Raw genomic sequence first — 20,737 nt, 5'->3', positions numbered from 1 at the left:
CTTGCATTTTTCGGTGTTAAACACCATCAGGTTCTCGTCTGCCCATTTGCTAAGCTTGTCCAGGTCAGCCTGGATCACCCGCCTATCTTCTGGCATGGATGCTTTGCCCCGAAGTTTGGTGACATCGGCGAACTTGGCCAGTCCACTCCTGACTCCAATGTCCACATTGTTAATGAAGATGTTGAACAAGATGGGGCCCAGGACAGATCCTTGAGGGACCTCACTGGTCACAGGGCACCATGATGAGTGACTGCCATCGATTACAACCCTCTGGGTCCGACCACGGAGCCAGTTTCCCAGCTTGAACAAAGAGATTTTGTTTTCCTTTTCAACCCCTTCAACCTTCGTCTCTTCCAAAATATCAGACAATAGAATGAACATAATTGTCTACATCTGTATTGCAGATGTAGACAATGCCAAAGTAGATGGAGAACAGTGGCACAATGCAAATGCTACATGGGAGTAACCCAAAGGTAAAACTAGAAGTTTTCCAAACACAGAAAATTCAGAAATTTGGATAAGCCACATTAAACAATGAGCAGCCTTCATCAACTCAAACTTTGAGAAAGACTCCATTCTCATTAGCACTACCAGCAACAAAAATACCCATTCAAACCACCATAATTGGCCTCTCAGGCACTCTGAACAGAGGCAAACAATTATTTTAACAATAACTAATAAATTAACTCCGCTGTCTTCCACAGAGGTGATTCCCCTAAGACAGGGAGGAGGCATGCAGGTGAACCTGTGTGGAAAAAAGTTTCGCTGCCATTACAACTTTGAAGTAAATGGAGCCCCATGGTGTCCAAAGTTGTCCCTTCAGGTCTACTTTTCTGGGATTGGATTTTCTTAGCCATCAGTGAAGGCAGCACATTCCAGTAACTTTCTTTGCATAATCATTCTTCAACCCATTTCAGGTAAGAATGGGGTCTCCGTCATAGAGTTGTCCCCACAGGGAGCAGCTATGAAGGCTGGAGTCCAAAATAACGACCGCCTGATTGAAATTAATGGAACAAATGTGGAAAATGACACACATGAAGAAGTGGTTGAAAAGGTATGTTTATATGATTCCCTCTTCTTCCTTTTTTCAGACTAGTTACACAACTATGCACCTGAGTAACTGGGCTATAAGGCTCAAGGTGGTTTGAATGGCATCATGGTTTATGTGGGAGGGTGATTTTTATCCAGGCCCACCAATACTCCCCACATGGCTTAATCATTACTTACGCCAGCATTTTCCCACTGTTTTTCCAGTAATGACCCCACTTACAGATGAAGAACTTGATGCACTCTTTACATGACCCAGTTAACATGGGGCAAAGCTGACTTTTACACAGGGGTGGCTGAGAGAGTTCCTATGTCCACAATTACTTCCTGGTGAGAGCTAAACTGGGGCAAAATAACCCTGCATGAAAGAAAGCCAAGTTTCCTCAGCAACTTTCCCTTGCCACAAGGTAATCAGTGGCAGAGGGACAGTTACCACAGAGCAGCTAAGTCATGGCAAGATCTCACTCCAGACCTCACCTACCTTACCCTCACAGGCACATGGACTATAATTGCAGGCTTGAGGGAACTGCGGGATCTCTGAGGCTCATAAGCTCTACCCACAATGCCGCTGGGATCTGAACTCCTACCAGAGGAACTGCTGGCTGAGAGGATCAGGGTGGATGATGCCCAGGACTGCAGAAGAAGATGGCAATTGAAAGTTAGAGACAGACCTCCAGATACTCTGAACTAATTTGGGGAGATGAATATCAAGACAGGCCCATAAACTTGATTCAATAAATGATGGCACAGTTCTAGAAATCCTGCAAATTTGCCTGGGTGGCCATGTAGGATAAGTGGAATCTGAATGTGGACAGTGACTTAAGAAAAAATGATGGTTTCTTAGGTAGTGGGATTTCCTCTTCCAAAGAACTGCAAAATTTGTGGAAGGTGACAGCATAGGTTACAGGTGACACAACCAAAAACAAACAAGTGTTTCTGTCAGCAAAGCAGGGGGTCAAAGAAGCAGTGAGGCAATAGGAATAAGCCAACACAGGCAAGGATGGAGAACATATGGAGAGACAAAACAGATCCAGAATGGTAAGACCTGAATGTATAATAGGCCTGGTGGACTCTTCATTTCAACTACACTACACAATATGGTTGCCTACAGATGTGCTCTGGGGTGAGGAGGGGTGTTTTAGTTAGAGTGGGTCCTGGAGAGCCACTCTAACTAAAACACTTCACAATCATGTGTAGTAAATGTCCCATGTTTCAAAATGGCTGCGGGGGCACTAAAACTAAAGCTCATTCAACAGGTTTTAGTTAAAGCTCCCCTGCAGCCATTTTGAAATGTGGGACGCTTAATACACATGACAGTGAGGCATGCTGGAGTATTCTAATGAATAAAATGCATTGGAGCAGACTCAAATTAAAACACATCAGAGAACGTCTATAGGCCCTGTAAGCGTGTTCATGTTGTAGAGTACAATCCCAAGCCCAAACTGTACAGTAACTTCCAGGCCATTCCTCAGGTAAGGAAGTCTGGGAACCACCTTATGTTTCTGGTGTCAGATGAAGAAACTGATCAGTATTACAGTACCAACCAGATGATGCTGAAGAGAGATGCAGCCAGCCTGAAACTGCTTCCTCTGAAACCTCGCCTTGTGGAGCTCAGGAAGGGAAACGATGGCTATGGATTCTACTTGAGGATGCAGCCAAATGGCAGCGGTAAGAACTAAGCCAGCAGCCAGGCTACTGCATGAGCTGCAGCATTCATTTAGAGAGCCTGCAGAACTTGTTCTCTCCTGTTCCCACAGCTAAGATAGCTGGGAGAGGCAAGATCTGGCCAAACTCCCCTGCATAGGCAGGCACGTACCCAAGTTGGCAGGGGAACTTTCCATTTGGCTGACTGTAGCCCACTACAGCCAAGCTCCCGTTGGAGAAAGTTTCCCATTTTTAGAGATCAGCAGTGTGTCCAGAGTGATGACACATGGAGTCACACCAGAACCCCGGCTCCTCTGTGGCATGCTCAAGGGACACCCTCAAAAACATGTCACAATGAAGGCTAAGTAGTGGTCAAGTGTAAGCAGATTTAACTCTCCCTGCATAATTTTGCAACTAGGGAAGCCACAATGTTCAGGTGGTCTTCTTGGGGTGAAATAAGAGAATTTAGACTCTCTGAAAGGAAAATATAGAAGGCATTGAGTCAGAGAATGTGTTTTACCTCAAAGTCCTGATCAGAGAGTAAACCTTTATCACCCCAAGTCCCTTCTCACCATCCCAAGCAAATATCCTTCCAATTGAACACCCTTTTTCTTCAATCATATAAAGTCTTCTTCATGTACTGGTTTTGGGGCATAGGTCATTTCATTAAGGACATTGATGCCGGCAGCCCCGCAGCCAAGGCAGATCTAAAGGATGGCGACATCTTGGTGGCTGTCAATGGGGAGGCAGTAGAGGCCCTCGATCATGACAGCGTGGTACAAAGGATCAAGAAGTGTGGAGAAAAAACCACATTGCTGATAGTGAATAAGGAGACAGATGCCATGTATAAACTGGTAAGGAAATGGAGGTGAAGGGGAATGCATGAATTTACACATCAATACATAAAGTCCTGGGGAGAAAAGGATGGTCCACCGAAGCAGTCGTTTCATGCTAATGGAAGCATATTCTTGAATAAAAGCTGTTTTATTCAGACCCTCCTTAAGTATTCCTTATGGCCAGAGGCGATCCAAGCAAAGTATGGGGCCTGGGGCAAGTCAGCCAATGTGGGGCCCCGCACCTGCTCCGGACCCTGGACCTGAAGAAGCTGCCATTGGCAGTGGCAGGGGGTAGCAAGCAACTGGACACAGAGCCACCGCTCTGTCCAACTCCACGCCATCACTGCTCTGCCCCACTCTGCGGGGCCCCCCAAAGTGCAGGGCCCAGGGCAGTCACCCCAATTCGCCCCCCGCTAGCAATGGCCCTGCTTATGGCAGAGGTCTGCAACTAAGTTCTTTCTTCAGGTCTCCTGCGTCACATAGATTTTGACCTCATGTCACTGAATATTCCAGTTTATTCTCTCATCCCAGGTATTTGTATGCACCATTACAACAATACTAGATTACAGCATGTCAGAGCAGAGATAACAAAATTAACATTGTAGCACTAATCACAGCAACAAAACAGCTCTCAGCATGAATTAGAGAAATCCTGGTCTACATTTATGCCAACTTTGCAATTTTCCTCCAGTCACTTGGCAAGATTTTAATAAGAGCATTGGCGCTGAGTATGTTGGAGCCCGAGGGCCCTGGCCCCCCTCAGGAACAGGGCTGTCAGGGCCCAAACCTGAGGAAAATTACATAATATTTCTATATTATTTTATGTCATAAAAAATGGATTCAGTTATGTTGAGTATGCTAGATGTAAGGTGATGTGTTTAGGAACTATGACTGAGGCCCTGAGCTATTACCAGGGATCCAGGTTTTCCATTTACTGAAGAAAAATGCAGATTTTATCCTTTAAAGAAGAAAGATATGGGAAACCATGGGTCTCCCCTTGCAGGCTGGCAGACTCCAAACCTGCAAGGGGTGCTTGGAGCTGGGGGGAGCGGGCAGGGCAACTGGAGGTAGGGGGCGCCATGTGCATGTGCACGTGGCAGCCAAGCAGCGGTGGAGAGCAGCTCCCTCCAGCTAAGTCTGAGAGCAGGTGGGGAGGGGCCAAAGGCAATGCACTGTGGATGCAGGGGAACCCAGGTGATGCAGGAGGGGGACATGTGCCCCTGAGATTTCTGCACCCACAGTGGGTCACAGCACACAGGGCTACAGCCATAGCCACCGTGGGGCATCACAGCAGCATGGAGTTGTGCCCCCACTGCTGCCAGGTAGGCAGGAGGTGCCTCACCTTCGTGGTCATGGCAGTGTGGCACTCCCTTTTACACTAGCTCCTGCCTGGAGCTAGTCCAGCCCAGCTGCAGCCCCACACCTACTGTGAGTGCAGAAATCTCAGAGGGCATATGCTCTGCCACCTCCCCCCCATATTGCCTGTGCCCCCTCCAACCCCCCCCACACATCGCCTGTGCCCACACTCCCCCTCCCCACACACCTACCCCATTCCCCACACACTAGGGAGATGGGGCAGCGGGCAGATGGTTGGGAGTGAGGGGCACCAGCCCCCCCCAAAAAATAAAAAAGTTGACATCTAAGAACAAGAGCATGAAGTCTAGAAGCAGGATTTATACTAACAGCTGTGAATGTTTAAAGATAACAAGATGTTTAATATGAGATACAGCCTAAAGACAGGTTTTGCAAAAGCAGTTTACATCAATATTGATTTTTCCCTTTGTTCTTTCAGGCTCAAGTTTCTCCCTGTCTGTATTACCATGAGGTGCAAGATCCACCTCCAGCCAATACAGCAGAAAGGCTGGCCTCACCTGCTGAGCCACTGGTGAATCACAAACCCAAAATCTGTCAACTGGTGAAGGGCCCAAGCGGATTTGGCTTCTGTTTGAAAGAAAGCAAGGACATGCCTGGGCAATTCTTCCAAGAGGTACTAATCATGGGCTTCAGTCTAGAACATGCAGCAGACCCAAAGAAGAAATGTTTGGGCAACAAACATCTCTTCCCTTCTTTCCCTCACAGTGGCATTCCAGACAAGCCAGGCTAACCCACGCATAGCAAGAAGGCAAAGTCTGTCCTATACACCTTTAGCTAAGTTAGGCCTTTGAAACCAGGATGGAGGGCAAGTCTCTGCATGATTACTGTCAGGAGGTTAAGATTTAGGATTGGAAGAAAAGGGGCCTAGGATTTATTGCCAGTTTGTCCACAGATTTCTGGACTAACTTGCATGTTTTTGTCTTATTTCCTTCTTCTTCCTTAATAGTCCTCTATCCCATGGACACACTCTATTTTCATAAATATTTCTCTTTAGATTTTTGAAAGCCATGGGGTGCTTAAGAAGAAAAACATATGTCAGTCAATTTTCCTGTTCCTCAGTTGTATAGTTGGCACTAACCCTGTTCTCTGCTGCAACTAGAGAGTATTGACTACCACCATTCCACTCACTTCCCCTCATTGAAAGTCTTGCGGTAAACCCCATCCAAGGGCAGATGATAAAATTAGACTGTTACAGTTTTAACTGCAATAAGGTCTCTTTCCTTTCTCCTTTTCCAACTAAGTTGTGCTCCAAGATAACTGTCTCCAAACCCTACATTACCCTCCTGCGTTGAAAGAGGTCTTGGATCTTGCACTCTCCTTTTACCATATTGCATGTTAACATACCTTTTCCTGGTACTGAGCTAATATCACACATAGAACCTGTGTTTGCAGATCCAGAAAGGTGGGCCAGCTGACAAAGCAGGCCTGGAAGAGAATGACGTTCTGGTGGAAGTGAATGGTGTGAACATCCAGAATGAACCCTATGACAAGACGGCCACAAGAGTCCAGGATGGTGGTGACAAACTGACACTGCTGGTGTGCACAAAAGCTGCCTATGAATACTTCAAGTCTCAGAATATCCCTATCAGTGCCTCTATGGCAGATCCACTACCTGACACAAATGACCCTCCTGCTTATACAGAGAGTCTTCCAGCAGAACCAGAAAGGAACTCACCAGAACCAAGAGAGAGGGTAGGTAGTCCCAAGTTACTTGATTACCAAGGGGTGGAAAAAGTAAATCTTTCCAGTCACTGTGTGCATTCGACATGAGATCTATCAATTCAAGCTGCATGGAGCTAGGAAAGAAGGAGCTAGATGCTATTCCTATTCACACACCACCACGCGACCTGTTAAGTTCTGACCCTGCAGATTCTTTCAGTGAGGGTCTTAGCACATCAGCCTGGGTTTTCAGAGCTACAGCCAAACTTTTTCCCTTTTTGTAGGCAACCCTGACAGATTTGGAACAGAAGCCAGAAAAGAGCAAAGATCCCATATGACAGGATTTAACAAATCGGTGACTTTTCTTAAAATACATTACTAAAATTATTCACTGACTATTTATGCCACAGCAGACAGGCAAGAGTACAGGATTGTGGTGATAGCTCGACACTGCTGGTGTGCACAAAAGCTGTCCATGAATACTTCAAGTCTTAGATTATCCCTATAACTGCCTCTATGGTAGACCACTGCACAACACAAATGACTCTCCTCTTTCTAGAAAGAGCCTTCCAGCAGAGCCAGAAAGGACCTCACCAGAATCAAAAGAGGGTGGGTAGTCCTGAGTTACTAGATATCCAAGGGGTAAGCACAGGCAGATCTAGGGTTCCCCCTTTTGCCTTTTTAGTTGAAAGAAATATGCACAAACATTCAGAATATTCTCCTTATTGCTACTCTACAGGCTGGCTCATCCTCCTCTTCACTATCAACTACCTCATCAGAGAAAAAGGGTGACGAGGATGACAACACGGACCTGTGATACGACAGACTGTACCAGACAAATCAAGACAGATGCCTCTCAAATCTTGAAAAAAGTGCTCTTCTTCCATGTAGTCCTTGTTCTTTTATTGCCCAGAGCCAAACCATTCCATGGCACGTCATCGTTGTGAGGAACAGCAGGCCAGACACTCCTGTAACTCAACTCTCCCTGAAGGGAATCCTCTGCAGAACTCCTAGTCACTTAACAAATGCTGCAAATCATAGTTAATTGGCTTGCTGCACTGTGAAGTGAGCAGTTAGTTACTTACTTGTATTAGTGCTCTGTGAAGGCTTAAATGACTAATAAGGGATATAATTAAGTATATCATTGAAGGGGGAGGAAATGTGATTCACAAATCAATATGTATTTTAGCCTTTTAAGGACATGAAAGCTAACTGCAAAGGAATTGATCCATCATCTCCCATGAGAGAGACCTTTCCTACTAATCAAAGCACATCAACTGAATCACTCACTCTGCCAATTACATCCCATGTTTACTGTAATACAATCACTCCAACCCAGCAGATGCAATACATCATAAGCCAATATATTTAGTGCAGAGCACTCCTTTCCTTTGTGCTAATGAACTGTGGATACTGTCCCTTTCACAACAATAAGTTAACTTAATCATATGCTCTTCAGAACCTCTGAGCATTATTTCCTTCTCTGCAGCTTCAAATGACAGCAGTTAGAACAATGTAAGTAATTCACAGCATGTCCAGCTTTTGCCTAACTCTGTGCCAACACACTGTCTCTAATGCAACGTGAGCACCACTATAATACTGATAGTGTCTGCTATGCTGTAAGTCTGAGACAATGCTGCAATAAATCGTTCAGAGCGGCTATTTCTCTCTCTCAGGTCTTACCCCTGCCATCTATGATGTATGTCCCAGAACAACTTCAAAATGAACAAAGCCTGGGAGGATGGCCTTCAGGAAGCTACAAGTTTAAATTATGTGACTTAAATTTACTTTAGTGAATGAATTAAGCCAACAAGGGATGTAGACTGATGTAGAAGAATCCATGGGTCAGTGGGGAACACTGAATTTATAATATAACAAACTAGGCGGTGTTGTGATCTTTGACTCGAGTGAACAGTAACCTAAAGCCCTGGTTCCATTTAAATTACAGGATAAAAAAACCTGAGGCCTGGATTCAGATTCATTAGATAGAAAACAAAGATACAAATCCAAATCCAAAGGAAGCTGGACACTACTGAAATATGTCTCCCTGGAATCTCTTATCTCCCTCCTTCTGCCAGGCAGAAACACACTCTGATCCAAGCTTAGCAGAGTCTTTGGGAGTGACACAAAACAACTGACGTGCTAGTGTGAGGTATTACAAAAAAACAGATTTAATTCCACAGATTTAGACACTTGGCTCCAGAATCACCACCCTCCAAAACCAGATTAAGAATGGTTCATTTTAACATACTGTGTTTCCACAGTGCCCTTTGAAGATTTTATTCCATTCCTGATTGTAAAAGGTTTCCCCTTCAGTCAATATCTCCTGAAGTCCTATAAGGCGTCACTGTCACATGAGGGTCCTATTCCTTGACACTCAGCTGTCCTTTACTTGTCTCTGTCTCTTCCGCATGTTCAAGCCATGACACTCACACAGGATGAGCCACAGAGCTGAAAAAAGACAATCATGGAAGTTCAACGAGCCAGTCACACTGTCTGAGCACAGAGGAGCTGCTCTTCTTTTCTCTTATACCTGTCGGTACTACAGAGCTGCAGCCAGCCAAAAGGAGAGGTACCAGAACAGTGGGTTAAACCAGTACAGCCTCAGAGTGCCATGTGCTTCTCTGGGGCCTGCTTGTGTGCCAAGTAGAGGAAGAGGATGCTGGAGAGGGCGCTAACCAGGAATATGACATCAAACCAACGGTGATAGAAGTTGAACTGCAGCTCCCCCAAGACTTCCGTAATGATAGTGCGGTACTCTAGTGGCATGCTCATTCGGATCAGGAGCACTGAAGAAACAAAGTACATCCCCTGCAAAAAAGACACAGGAAATGTGTCAGCTAAGTATTTCACAACTGGCTGCTCTTGATGAGATGGGACAACGTAGCAAAGGCTTGCTGGCTGGTCTGCATACTCACCATGATCTGTGCCAACAGCAAAACAATAACATTGGAAGACTTGCTGCTGGAGATGGCATAGAAGAACTGTAAAGAGGAAAAAAAGCAACTGGAAATAGTTTCTTGGCACCGGGCAGGTTTGTGGTCCCGCGCATCAGAATGTGGAAGGAGTACACATTCCAATCTTTCCCCATCAGTGCTAGAAACCAGCACTGAAAGAAACATATACCATGCTTCCTGGGGGGTTATACACACTTTTTAAAAGGAGCAGGACCCCACCTGCAGAACAGCCAAGTGCTGAGCATTTAAGCACATCTCACTGAACAATTTACCAATGTTGTTCAGCCAGCTTGTGTAGAGACTCAAGCCACTCAGAATAGATTCTAGCCCAGCCCCTCACCCCAGTCCAATTTGAAGCGTAGAATAGCTGAGCCTCCCCACTGTGTGCAGACATGATTTACCTATCACTGTACTAAAGAGTTAATTCTCTGCCAGTTCTACAGAAATGCCCTGTCATTTAGATGCAGCGATCCAGACCCTCCCTACACACCAGTCCATAGGCTGGACTAACAAATCCCACCTGCCACATCACACTTCCTTTCTTAACATCTCCCACTCTTCTCAGAGGTAACACTAGGGATGAATGTAGACTTAACCCCTGGCAACAATTAGGGCCATAACCACTAGACGTGATTCACACAGGTAGCTGGTGGTTAAAGCTATAGCAACCAATGGACAATGTAGGAACATGCTCATGATAAAACAGACTATAAAAAACTTATTAGTTGCTAGTTAGAACCCTAACATTTCTTGCACTGCTTTGTGCAAACAGGAGGCTCTTATACCATGTTCAGGGCCTGGAATGGCTATGGATGGTCCTGTTAAGTTTTTCCATGTTATTAAGAAAAAGTTAGCCTTTGTTTCATCTCTATGAGAACTTTACCCCCCAGACCCACTCCCAGCAAGGACCAATATCCCAGTCCTTTTCAGATCCTATTTGTTCACTCCCTATATATAGATATCACAGGTCCTACAGGTCTAGAAAGTTTACAGTGTGTCCTCCTTCCCTAAGTTAGAAAAACACAGGTCTCATGGACTACAATTACATGACAAGCTTCTGGCCAGATGTACCTTTGTAAGTGTGATCAATAAGCCCCTGATGGAGGTGACAATGATTATTCCAACAAGGATAAAGGAAATGTGCTGTGACCAGAATTTTACCTGTGGCAACAAAAACAGGAAATGGTTAAATCCCTAGAGCTATCCCTGCATATAATATGCACGGGTGTACAGCCAACAAGATCTCTCAATTCTCATATCCAGGCACTTGCTGCAGTCAGATTTAGGTACTTACACGTACTCGTATCACACAAATGTACCCACCTGTACTTAACATGTGCAATTACACCTACATGGTATATGCACAGATCTAACCTACATGAATGAAGTAATTGTGAACACAAAGTGGTGCCTTACAGAAAAGTAAACACAAGAACACACACAATACGCACGTATATAAATGTGATTGCTTTGTAGACAAATGCAATATATGAGACAAGGCCACTGAAGTGATTTCATCAGTTCCCAAAAACGACATGAACCACTGCCCTCTTCTGGCTATAGCCTACAGAAGACACTGTTAATATTATGAGTGGTCTTGGTAGCATCTCTCATTAAGGTTGCCCAAAGAGTCTCAGAAACTCTATCTTGCATATGCTTCTAACTGCGCCAATCAAAGAGTTTGGGCTGATATTTTCCATTCTTGGTCCCTGTGCATGTATAGTACTGGGCTATTGGTTTCATTTTTGCTTTTAAATCTCAACCCAAAACAGTTTAGCTGTTTTCCAGTAAAGTTAGGGGAAAATGTGCTATTCTACTTGTGTGAAAATAATTCTGACCATCTTTTCTTAGGAAAGCACCAGTGCCCAATTCTTTGAAGCAAGAGATATAAAATTTGGTAGCAGGAGAACTGTGCATCAAGGATGTACCTTTAGATGTCCTTGCAAAAAATCCACCTACATTTGGCCTAGCTATTAGCCTTGGGGAAGGAGGGCGGGGCACAGAAATCACAGTGCACATGTGCTGAAGCACTTCAAGACAGATGAGGTAAAGAGAATGAGCCTGGGATAAGTGGGCCTGGGCTATAAAAAGAGAAGACTGGAACAGGATGAGGCACTGCCACAGTTTTGGGGAGGAGGAGAAAAGCCTACCTCTGACAAGGACCTTCCAGAACTGACATTCCTCCTACTGAGTCTCACCAGTCAGCTGCCTACCTCAAATGGTAAATGCTCGAGTTGAGCACAGTTCTTGTGGGTATCTAAAAGATGCATTTTTTTCCTCAGTTAGCTATTTTAAAAAACCCAGGCCGCTGGAAGACAGACAGACAGACACACACACACACACACACACACACACACACACTATTATGATGGGACAGCATTATTAAACTAGCAAAGCCAAGTGCTCAAAAGATAGAAAATGCTTGTGCAACCTTAATCCAAATCCTTTATGCACATCCACATGACACTGTCTAATTACATGAAGGCATGCTGCTTTTTGCCCAGGATTACTATCTTCTTCAGTGCCCAATAAAGAACTGCTCCAAGGATGAATCAGGGCTGTGTAATGAAGGAGGGCACTGTCTGCAGGAACCCTGCTTCCATGGCAGTATTTGGAAGGTGTGTAGCCAATGCGATAAAAGGCTGCAAGACAAAGAAGGTCTCATCTTAAGGTAGTTGAATGCTATCCCATGAGAACTAACAGGATTTCATCTCTGCCTCTGTCCTGCCAGTCAAGTTCTTTATACTGAGCTTTTTACAGATAACTGATAATTATGATTCTCATTTTCTACACGTCTGACTAGGAACCTTAGGGTCTGATCTGCAGTTCACTTGCGACTGCACTGAAGTCAGAGGAAGCTCTGTTTTCAACTGATTTGGGGCTATGTAATGCTAAGTAGACTAAAAAAAATCTGACCTGTCATCTCAGACTCATCACTTAAAATGATCACTCAAAATACTGGATGCTGTGTCTTCTCCTCCCTTTTGACACATCAGGAAACTGCCCCTTCTACAGCACCTGCTATTTAAATACTCTGCAAGCAGTTAATTTAGACTCAACAGCTCCTGTCAGGCAGGCTCATTTCACAAATGGGAAAAATGAAATGAGGAACTTGTACAATTGAACAGCAGGGCCAGAAATAAAATCCAGACTGCCTGGCTCCCAGTTCTCAGTATAAGAAAGTCCTCTCTGCCAGTTAGTGAGAGGACCTATAGAAACAACTGCATTAAGAAAGTGCGTCAGAACACTAGCATCCCAATTGACAGACTAGGGGAGAGAAGCCAGGACAAAGAAAACAGGAAGTCTGTCTCCCTGGTCCAGTAAAAGAAAATCATCAACAAATAAGACTGACTACAAACTACACTAACCAAAAAAGCACAATACAAAGGGGACGCAACACAGCATTCTTTGTCACCCTGTTTGAAGAGGTGATACTTTCCCTGGGGAAGCAAAAGAATTGAAACCTGTTATAGAATTATGCCTGACAAAATTGAGTAACTTTGGATGGAGCACAATTTGAGACTAGTTATGGAAATAGTATGAAGACAGTCATTCAGTTAAATACAAGAGAACGGAGATACTGCACAGAATTCAAAGATTTGTAAAACAAACTAAATATGGAAGACTTTGTAACAACTTACATAAAAATGCCCATGTAGGGAACAGACTGGTTGATCAGGCCTTTGGTAAAAGAATATAGCCTTTCACTTCTAGGCCTATGCTCCATTTCAAACCCAGGTAGGTGGAACAGAGTGCAGATGGTATTTTAGTCAATATGAAAAATGGTGGTGTCATCTGTTCAGTCCCTGGAGAACCACTAAGCACATCAGAAAACTGTTCCCAGTTAGTGTCTCAGCAGAGACAGTAAAGAAAAGAAGGAGGAATAGAAGCTGAACTGCCCTGCTTCCCCTATAGGCTGTCCCTCAAGGTCAAGGCTGAAATAGTTTGATGAGCAGTGTGGTGATCCACTAACTTGCATTAGACCTGTTCTGTGGGCAAATAAATGGCAGATAATCCTCATTATTAACTTTGCTAGAAACATGATTAAAAGTTGTACTCTATGCAAATGATCTGCCTACCTATCACTTATAAGACAGGCTGATGACTATGGCTAGACAGAGGGAGGTAGTTAGCCATGTTAGTCTGAAGTCAGTCAGAAGCTTTCATGAACTTGGGTTCATTTCATCAGATGCTGTAAAGATTACTCTGCTCTACACTGTTCTTTCACACCCTCTGATGAAGTGAACTTGGGTTCATGAAAACTTGTGCTCAGATATGGGCACATCTATAGGTGAGCTTTAATGCGCATTAGCCTATTTTAAGAGCATTAAAGCATAACAAAAAAACTGTGCTTTCACTAATGCATATTAAAATAAGCTAATGCACCTTTTTCTAGTACCTCACCATGGAGATACTAAATTTAATGCATCTTAACAGGAGCACATTAATGAACATGTAGATTTGCCCTATACATCTTATTTAGTTAGTCTATAAAGGTGCACATCTACCCTGCCTTCTATGGACAGAGACAGACTACATCTATTTCTAGCATGGGGACAGGTGGGAGTCAACATGTCGTAAAAGGTACTTCAATAGGAAATACATGAAGGTCACACTTTCCATCACAAAATTATGCTCATATATTAATGTACCAAAAGCAAAGTTCCCACTACTTTTCCCACCCTCAAAATTGAAAAGGGACTACGATCTGTGACCCAGAACCCCCTTGATTCCCATGCCCTCCCCTCCACTCCAACTCACTCAATAGCAGGTTATGTTGTAAGGGATAAAACAGGAATTACTAAGTGAATGAGGAATTTAAATGGCTCTCACATCAAACTGGATTCCTAGATAATTTACAGTGATCTCAATTCCTCTTGTGACTGGATCAGTCTTCCCAACTCGATCAAATACAATATTGATGGTTGCCTGAAAAAGAGAAATATGCATCACTGCAAGAGAACATGGCATACACACCACAGCTATGAGTAAGACATACATGCACATCTTTTCCTTATTTTCTGCTGTATAGGACTATTCAGGGATTAAAATAAAGTTAACTGAGAACATACAAAATGCATGGGCCTTGCTGTTCTGATGCACTATAGAGTCAGATACATGCAGAGAGCTACCTCACACAGATAGCAATCCCATTTGCAGACTCCAAAAGCAGGGAACAGAAAGAAAAACTGAAAGACTACTCTCAAGATGCAGGCCCAAAGCTGTGTGCAAAGTACAATCTAGGAGAGATACAACTCTCCAGGTAAACTGTATCTAAAAACAACAAAATAAGACTTTTACATACCATGAAGATTTTCCAGACACAATAGATGGAGAAAAAGTAGCCCAGAAAATTAAAGTATTTCCCCTGGAAAGTTATGGAGTATTCTATTCTCTCCTGGAGAGTGGGAAAAATACATAATAGTTCCATGTTCATCACAAGAAATTCTGTTCATACATTTTAAACCAGCATCAATAATACTCACGACTGCCTTGTCCTTCCACAACAATTTCCATCACCCTTATGTTAATATAGAAAGCTAAACACTCATGTGAGAGAGGCCAGTAAATAGCGTCTGCTCTTTCAGATGGGAAAATTAAGGCACTGAAGGGGTAAGTGGCTTACCAAAGGTGCCACACTACTAATGGAATGACAGAGCTGGAGAGAAAACACAGGTCCTCCAGACTGACAGTTCTGATTGCCACTAAACTGTGCCCCCTTCTTAAATTACAGCATTAACTCACGTTACAAATCAGCATGAACTTCGGAAGAATCTGAGAACTCAGCCCTGAAGTACAGTGAGAGGCCAGGAGAGGCTGCACTATAGTGAAAGACCAGGCTGCAAAAGAAGTCTAGGATAGGGCTTTACAGAGGAACTGCAGGAAAGCCCCTAAGCTTCCCCCTCTTTGCTCTCCTAGCACAAGCTCAAATCACTGCCTTTTAAGGCAGGATACTGGAGCCAAGACAAATTTGAGCTGGGGGAACACTGCAATCCAATTCCCTAGGTTTGTTTGTTTGTTTTCAAGCTTTCAGCAGTTTTCAACTTGGCCCACAGAATATGAATTCAGTCCCTCCTGCCTAATTCCATTTCTCCTCTCCCAAACTGTCATCTCTGTCAGCTTGTATCTGACATCTGGATGGTTTCCCTGCTCCATACCTTTGTTGCATGCAGGTCAGCAGTTTCCAGAAAAAGCTGCCGACTCAGCTCTTCCAAAGCATCCACTTCCTGCTGGATAAGGGACAGATCTGGCAAATCATGCAAGTCAAGGGTAGGAACTCCTATAGTTTAACACACATTTCTGAGGCTCCCTCCATGGCTCTGCTCCCTGCAGAGACACAATCTCTCCTTATACCATGTGAAAAACACCTAGTATGAAACCAGTATCTGAGCGCCCTCTGCTACAGCATAGCTAGGTAATACAACTCCTTTGAAAGGGGATCTGCATTGCAAATGGAGGGACAGCCATGAAAAAATGGAACTGGGTCTCCCCCAAAAATGAACTGCTTTGTTCTTACAACATTCACACCCCCTGAACTCCCTTATGCCACTTTCCCATCTCCTCCACCTACAGGACTCCTGCTGAGGGTTACAGATTGGATGGCTTCCCTACTCCCCATCCCTCTGGCCTTCACGTGGCTACAGAACCATACCCACAGGGCTCTAAGTAAAGCTCCTTGCCTCTCCACTGAAGTATTATTAACACTGGACACTTTAAAGCCGTCTAGGTAGTTTGGCAGAAATTACTGCCTCTCTACAGCTCTAACCATTGACCAAGGTCCCTTTCTCCTTCCTCCCTGCAGGAACCCTTCCTATCCTGTTGTCATTCAACTATTTCCCTAGGCCTGCACATACCTGAGCAGGCATCTCACACTGCGCAAGCTCCCTGGGGCAGAGCATATATGGGGGCCTGTGATTTGTGAAGTGCTGTATGGTGGGTAATGCACCAGCCTCCACATCTGTTTTTTCCTATTCACATTTCCTTTCATCTCAGGAGGGCACTTTGCTGCAGCCCAACAGTCTGGCACCAGCACACAGAGGAAGGATACTCTCACTGCCTGGGGCAGATGTTGTAACACTCTTGATCATACCCCAGAAGCCAGTGGGCTTATTATGCACTTCCCCTCTCTGGAACATGGTCCTGTGGGCCACTGCTATCCTGAAAAGAGAGAGAATTCAAGTCCTCACTAAAGGATGCCATGAAACTCATTCATCACAGACTGATACCCCTGCTGAAGTGGAACCACCAATCCTGTTCCATAAGAGAAACCCTACACCCTACCTTGTCAACCCTACACCCTACCTTGTCAACCCTACACCCTACCTTGTCAAACCAGCTGCTACTCTGTTCACTTGTCAAACAACGCATTATTTTGACCTCTCTTTAAAAATTACAAAATGGATTTAAATGCAGCTACAGAGTCACATGTGTTTTCAGCCATGTGGCCTACCAGCCTCCCTTCTCCCATAAGCTCCCCCTAATCCTGTGACTCAACTGCTTCACAATCCCAAGGAAGACCACAAGGCTTGTCACATCCTGCTCTCCCACAATACGCTTCTCTGTCATTGGACCAGCGCCCCCTCCCCAGTGCTGTCACAACTGGATGATGCATAGCAGTACTCTTTGGTACTCAGTCTTTACTGGGCTGGGTGACCAGCTTTAATGAAGCAGGCTCTCATCATGGCGATACAGAACTGGAAGCTTTGTTGCCTTCGACCACCTGCACATGACCTCAAAAACTGGTTCAAATGCAAACATAGCTGCTGTGCATTATCCCTCATGTCCCCATCTAGGCTGTGTTATAATCCCTACAAACGTTGTTGTCTCCAGCCTCATTGCTTCACACCTCTCTCCACTGAAACGTGCGAACTACTTATCCACCCCTAAGCCGAGACCTATTCATGGTACTGTTGATGCAACCCGCCATTCAACTGTGCTTATGGGGCCCCTTTTTGTTATCTGCAGGCAGCATAGCCACATTTGGCATCCAGCCCTCTCCAAGACCATTGATAAACAATGTAATCAAAATCACCCTTCATTCCCAACTCAAAATACTGACCTTTGTGACCCCAGCACTCCAGAGGAGGAGCAACAGCCACGGACTTCCAATAACAGAGAACTTATAGCTGTTTAATCCCTCCCAATGTATCCCCACTCCAACAAGAATAGCTTTTTTAACCTTGCTCCCCACCCCCGCAGAATCGTAGTCCCTATTTACAGCCCTATTTTATCCTTAAAGATTGCCAAACACCTTATCACCTGCACGCAAGACAGTGCTGCAGTTATTTCTAGGACAAAGTGCAGCAAACAGCCAAATAAACAACAGTAAGGACAGCAGGAGTAGATATGGCCTGAAACTGTGTCCAAATTTGGGCCCCCCCACAGACAGGATGTGGACAAATTGGAGAGCCCAGCAGAGGGCAAGGAAAATGGTTAGGGGGCTGGGGCACATGACTTATGAGGAGAGGCTGAGGGAACTGGGGTTATTTAGTCCAGAGAAGAGAAGACTGAGAGGGGATTTAAGAGCAGCCTTCAACTACCTGAAGGGGGGTCCAAAGAGGATGGAGCTGGACTGTTCTCAGTGATGGCAGATGATAGAACAAGGAGCAATGGTCTCAAGTTCCAGCAAGGGAAGTTTAGGTTAAATATTAGGAAGAATTTTGTCAATAGGAAGGTAAAGCACTGGAACAGGTTATCCAGAGAGCTGGTGGAATATCCATCTTCAGAGGTGTTTAAGGCCTGGCTGGACAAAGCCTTGGCTGGGATGATCTAGTTGGGGATGGTCCAGCTTTGAGCAGGGGGTTGGACTAGATGACCTCCTGAGGTCTCTTCCAACGCTAATTTGCTCCAATTTTATGAAATTGCATGGCACTTTTAAGAAGTACCGGTATATTTAATATGCATACACAAACCAGCCAGGAACTCAAGAATCGAAGACCTCATACTGAAGATCCCAAACAAAAATTGTATGGGGCTGAATGTATTGTCTAGATAGAAGAATGGCTGATCTGATCCTACGCAGATTTGATAATATTGTTTTAGAGAGTCTAGACATTTCAAACCCAAGGCTTCCAATACTGTGCATCTGCATATAACTGCAAAAAACTTCTACCATGCTAAGAAGCTGAGACTGGTTCAGCCTTTGCTTTACTGCACACAGGAAAATAAGCAAAATGTAGGAGAACAATTCCCATGAAAAAACTAGTGGGAAAACTATTTTCAATGCTTCTCTACCACTGAGGAGGAAGAGGCTGGGTATGAGTGCTGCTAAGAGAGGAAAAACAGGAAATGTCATGTCTAGCAAAAGGAAAAATAAATCACTTCCCACCACCACATCGCCTGATAAGCCTGAGGGGCCATCAGGAAGACTTGGGTTTCCATCAATAATTCTGAAAGGTGGCAATCAAGCAGCTGACAGGATTGTAATGGTAGCCATACAAAGAAAAACATCACTCATTTCTTTCCCACTTCTGTAAATCTGAGTGCAGTGTTGTTGGGCAGAAGTCTGCAGTTGAAGCTCTACCTTTATCTGCACATTTGTGTCCAAGTGATCCAATGCTTTTGTCAGGGAAAAACAAAACTTGAGCTCCCAAGATAGCTTTCCAAATTGCTAAGAGTCTGCAGCATTTTACATGAAAGGATATAGTTGAATGCAATCCCCAGGTGTTTAACACATAATAGATGCCATTTCTTAATAGCATGGGAAACGTGCTAAACCCTCTGGGTGCTGTTTGGCTACTGGAAGATAGGCAAGACCTGGCAGATTCAAGTCCCAATGATTCCCATACCTTAATCCTAACTACATGCCCCTCAGAGACCTGAGGTGACTTACACTGTAGGTCACAACAAACCACTGAGCACTATAACCCACAGACTTCACTTCTGTAGTGTGCGGACAGCTAGCAACCATCTTATAAAACTGTGGGCCCCTACGAAGTCACCTTGGGCTTGAAAGAGTCCCTCATTGCTTACTACTTGCTATATCATTTTGCTCATTAGCTAAGACTTTAAACTTGTCTTTCTCCTACCCACTTTGGCATGTAAAATCTAAATAAGTATCTGAAGGGGAACAATTAAAGAAGATACATACACTAAAAGTTGTCCTACAGCAGACGTGTTATGGCATCCATGCACCCGGAGCCATATTCAGGGGTTTGCTTCCATCTCTTTGCTGTGTAATACTAGTGCCAAATAGCACTAGAGGGCTACAGATCATACTGCAGATCAAGTCCTTGATGATCTACAGTGAGAATACAGCCAAGCCTACACTATAAACTGTTGCTGGCATAGTAGGGCTGGTCAGGGCTGCAAGGAGGTATAATCTGTGAGCTGCAAAACTGTGCCAGACAAAACCTTTGGTGGAGATACAGATATATCATGCTTCTGCTCTTGTAGCCTAATTGTGCTCAGAGGGCATGGAACAAGCTATGCCAACAAAAGCAGTCTTGTCAATTTAAGCTGTAGTCACACTAGGAGTACTCTTGTCAGTGCAGTAAACTTTGCTGGTTATACCAGCAGAGCTTTCCAGACTGAGACCTGGCCCCAGACAATAGTAAAACTTTCCCTACACTGGCCTGTCAACATGCCGCAACTTTGGCCAGGAAACAAAACATCTAGAGGACAGAAGAGAGCTCAGTATCAAAGGAGCAGTTACACGGTTGAAACTGCTAATGAAAGGTCCAGTTGTAGTGGTTTTAGAGGATACAGATGCTCGGTCATTAGACAACAGGCTGAAGCTAACCAAGTATTTCACGCAAGCCAAACTGCAAAATAGCAGCAATTTATTCAGTGCCACTTCAGAGGAAACAGAGACTGTTTAGGGCATAAACCTCCATGACAGAACAAAACAGATCATGCTATCACGCCACTGAACCAATGCAACAATGAAATAAACATTTCCAACCTGGTAAGGTCAATTGTTTCAAGAACTCTCAGTCAGTTATACAACTACTTCCAACACTTCATAGAAGCGCACAACAGTAGAGCTGGAAGGGATCCCGTGATGCACCTCGGGAGGAACAACCGGCACCATACCTACAGGTTAGGGAACTCCCCTCTTGTCAGCACGGAGGTGGAGAGGGATCTGGGGGTCATCACTGACTCCAAGATGAACATGGACTGGCAGTGTGGAGAGGCAGTAAGGAAGGCCAACCGCACCTCGGCATGCATCCACAGATGCATCTCGAGCAGGTCCAAGGAGGTGATCCTCCCCCTCTATGC

The 20,737-nt window shown here is 44.5% G+C and overlaps 2 protein-coding genes across 2 annotated transcripts in view; one reads left to right on the top strand and one right to left on the bottom strand.

Annotated features, from left to right (window-relative positions):
• Positions 1–8,220, top strand: part of PDZK1 (PDZ domain containing 1) — a 16,029-nt gene extending 7,809 nt beyond the window's left edge. The window contains exons 4-9 of the mRNA XM_019528724.1: positions 918–1,054; positions 2,520–2,715; positions 3,349–3,545; positions 5,320–5,514; positions 6,294–6,593; positions 7,300–8,220. Of these exons, the coding sequence (XP_019384269.1) occupies positions 918–1,054; positions 2,520–2,715; positions 3,349–3,545; positions 5,320–5,514; positions 6,294–6,593; positions 7,300–7,377 (1,103 nt within the window). The 3' untranslated portion in view covers positions 7,378–8,220. The remainder of the gene's footprint in view (positions 1–917; positions 1,055–2,519; positions 2,716–3,348; positions 3,546–5,319; positions 5,515–6,293; positions 6,594–7,299) is intronic.
• A 488-nt stretch (positions 8,221–8,708) lies between these two features.
• The window catches only part of GPR89B (G protein-coupled receptor 89B), a 26,369-nt gene continuing 14,340 nt past the window's right edge, over positions 8,709–20,737 (bottom strand). Inside the window, exons 8-14 of the mRNA XM_019528725.1 lie at positions 16,566–16,675; positions 15,676–15,764; positions 14,823–14,915; positions 14,351–14,446; positions 10,589–10,678; positions 9,479–9,544; positions 8,709–9,371 (exon numbers count right to left, since the gene is read on the bottom strand). Of these exons, the coding sequence (XP_019384270.1) occupies positions 9,165–9,371; positions 9,479–9,544; positions 10,589–10,678; positions 14,351–14,446; positions 14,823–14,915; positions 15,676–15,764; positions 16,566–16,675 (751 nt within the window). The 3' untranslated portion in view covers positions 8,709–9,164. The remainder of the gene's footprint in view (positions 9,372–9,478; positions 9,545–10,588; positions 10,679–14,350; positions 14,447–14,822; positions 14,916–15,675; positions 15,765–16,565; positions 16,676–20,737) is intronic.

Source organism: Crocodylus porosus, unplaced genomic scaffold, assembly GCF_001723895.1.
Source record: "Crocodylus porosus isolate Cpor-Errol unplaced genomic scaffold, CroPor_comp1, whole genome shotgun sequence".
Lineage (NCBI taxonomy): Eukaryota > Metazoa > Chordata > Crocodylia > Crocodylidae > Crocodylus > Crocodylus porosus.
Note: the sequence above shows the minus strand (reverse complement) of the source record. Positions and strands in the feature narration are given on the sequence as shown.